Genomic DNA, 1037 nt, shown 5'->3' on the forward strand with positions numbered 1-1037 from the left:
AATATGGATTTTATAGTCGTACTCAAACTTTTGATCGGCACTGTATGACAAATTCAAATCGGCCAACGATTTTTTCAAATTCTTTTCAACACTTTCGGGACGATTACCTGCAGAAACAAAATGCGTCAACATATATGCTAATGAGAATGAAAATGGCAATACAAGAATAAACATTCTGAAACGCATCAAGAAAAAAAAATCGCAAAAATAAATCATGAGTTCTGAATATGCAAAAGTGAAACATGAATTTACATGGGCAGCATAGGAGGTTCATGGTTCACTTTTGCGTATTCAGAACTCATGATTCACTTTTGCGAATTTTTTTTTTGATGCGCTTCAGAATGTTTATTCCTGTATTGCCATTTTCATTCTCACAGCCTCATATGTCATTGTTTTATTATTATTTAAGGTCAATCTTTTTTTTTTGAATATTTTTTCATACAACAGTCATTTGTTTACTGTTCATTTTGACATTTCAATACAAAAAAAAAACTCACCAAAAGCTGGCAATTTCGTTGTGATGAACAAGTCTTCACGTTTCACTTTACCCCCATCGATCCATTCTTTCAGTATTTTGCCAATGGCCTTTTCATTCAAATAAACTGGAGCACAATCGATGTGACTGTAAAAAGAACATTCGTGTTAGATTTGTCAAATCAATATTTGTGCAAATGCAATCTAAATGAATCAATTGTGTACCGATAACCAGCCTCAAGTGCTAAGTTCAATGCTCTTTTGATTTCTTCATCGGGTGCCTAGTTCGGATGCAGAAAAAATGACGAATTTATCATTTAGGTCACAGTTATGATCAAAACTTTCCGTCAAATATGACTGATTTTGGAGAGTGACTTACACGCCAAGTGCCATAGCCGATGGCTGCCATTTTGATTCCATTGTTAAATGTCAACAATTCAACGTTAGCCATTTTTCTTTGGATATTTCAATAGTTTAATTAGAGATTTTAGCTGATATTTTAGTAAGAAAATCACAAACAAGAATGCGTTCCAAGTGACTGTTCGGTTTCAATTAACTGCAGA

The 1037-nt window shown here is 33.7% G+C and overlaps 1 protein-coding gene across 1 annotated transcript in view; it reads right to left on the minus strand.

Moving 5' to 3' along the window:
- Positions 1-1037, minus strand: part of LOC129566200 (aldo-keto reductase family 1 member A1-like) — a 2776-nt gene extending 1739 nt beyond the window's left edge. The window contains exons 1-4 of the mRNA XM_055441921.1: positions 854-1037; positions 700-755; positions 498-622; positions 44-107 (exon numbers count right to left, since the gene is read on the minus strand). Coding sequence (XP_055297896.1) covers positions 44-107; positions 498-622; positions 700-755; positions 854-925 — 317 coding nt within the window. The 5' untranslated portion in view covers positions 926-1037. The remainder of the gene's footprint in view (positions 1-43; positions 108-497; positions 623-699; positions 756-853) is intronic.

The sequence above is a fragment of the Sitodiplosis mosellana genome, unplaced genomic scaffold (genome assembly GCF_009176505.1).
Source record: "Sitodiplosis mosellana isolate CC-2019 unplaced genomic scaffold, AAFC_SMos_1.0 Smas_scaffold_3, whole genome shotgun sequence".
Lineage (NCBI taxonomy): Eukaryota > Metazoa > Arthropoda > Insecta > Diptera > Cecidomyiidae > Sitodiplosis > Sitodiplosis mosellana.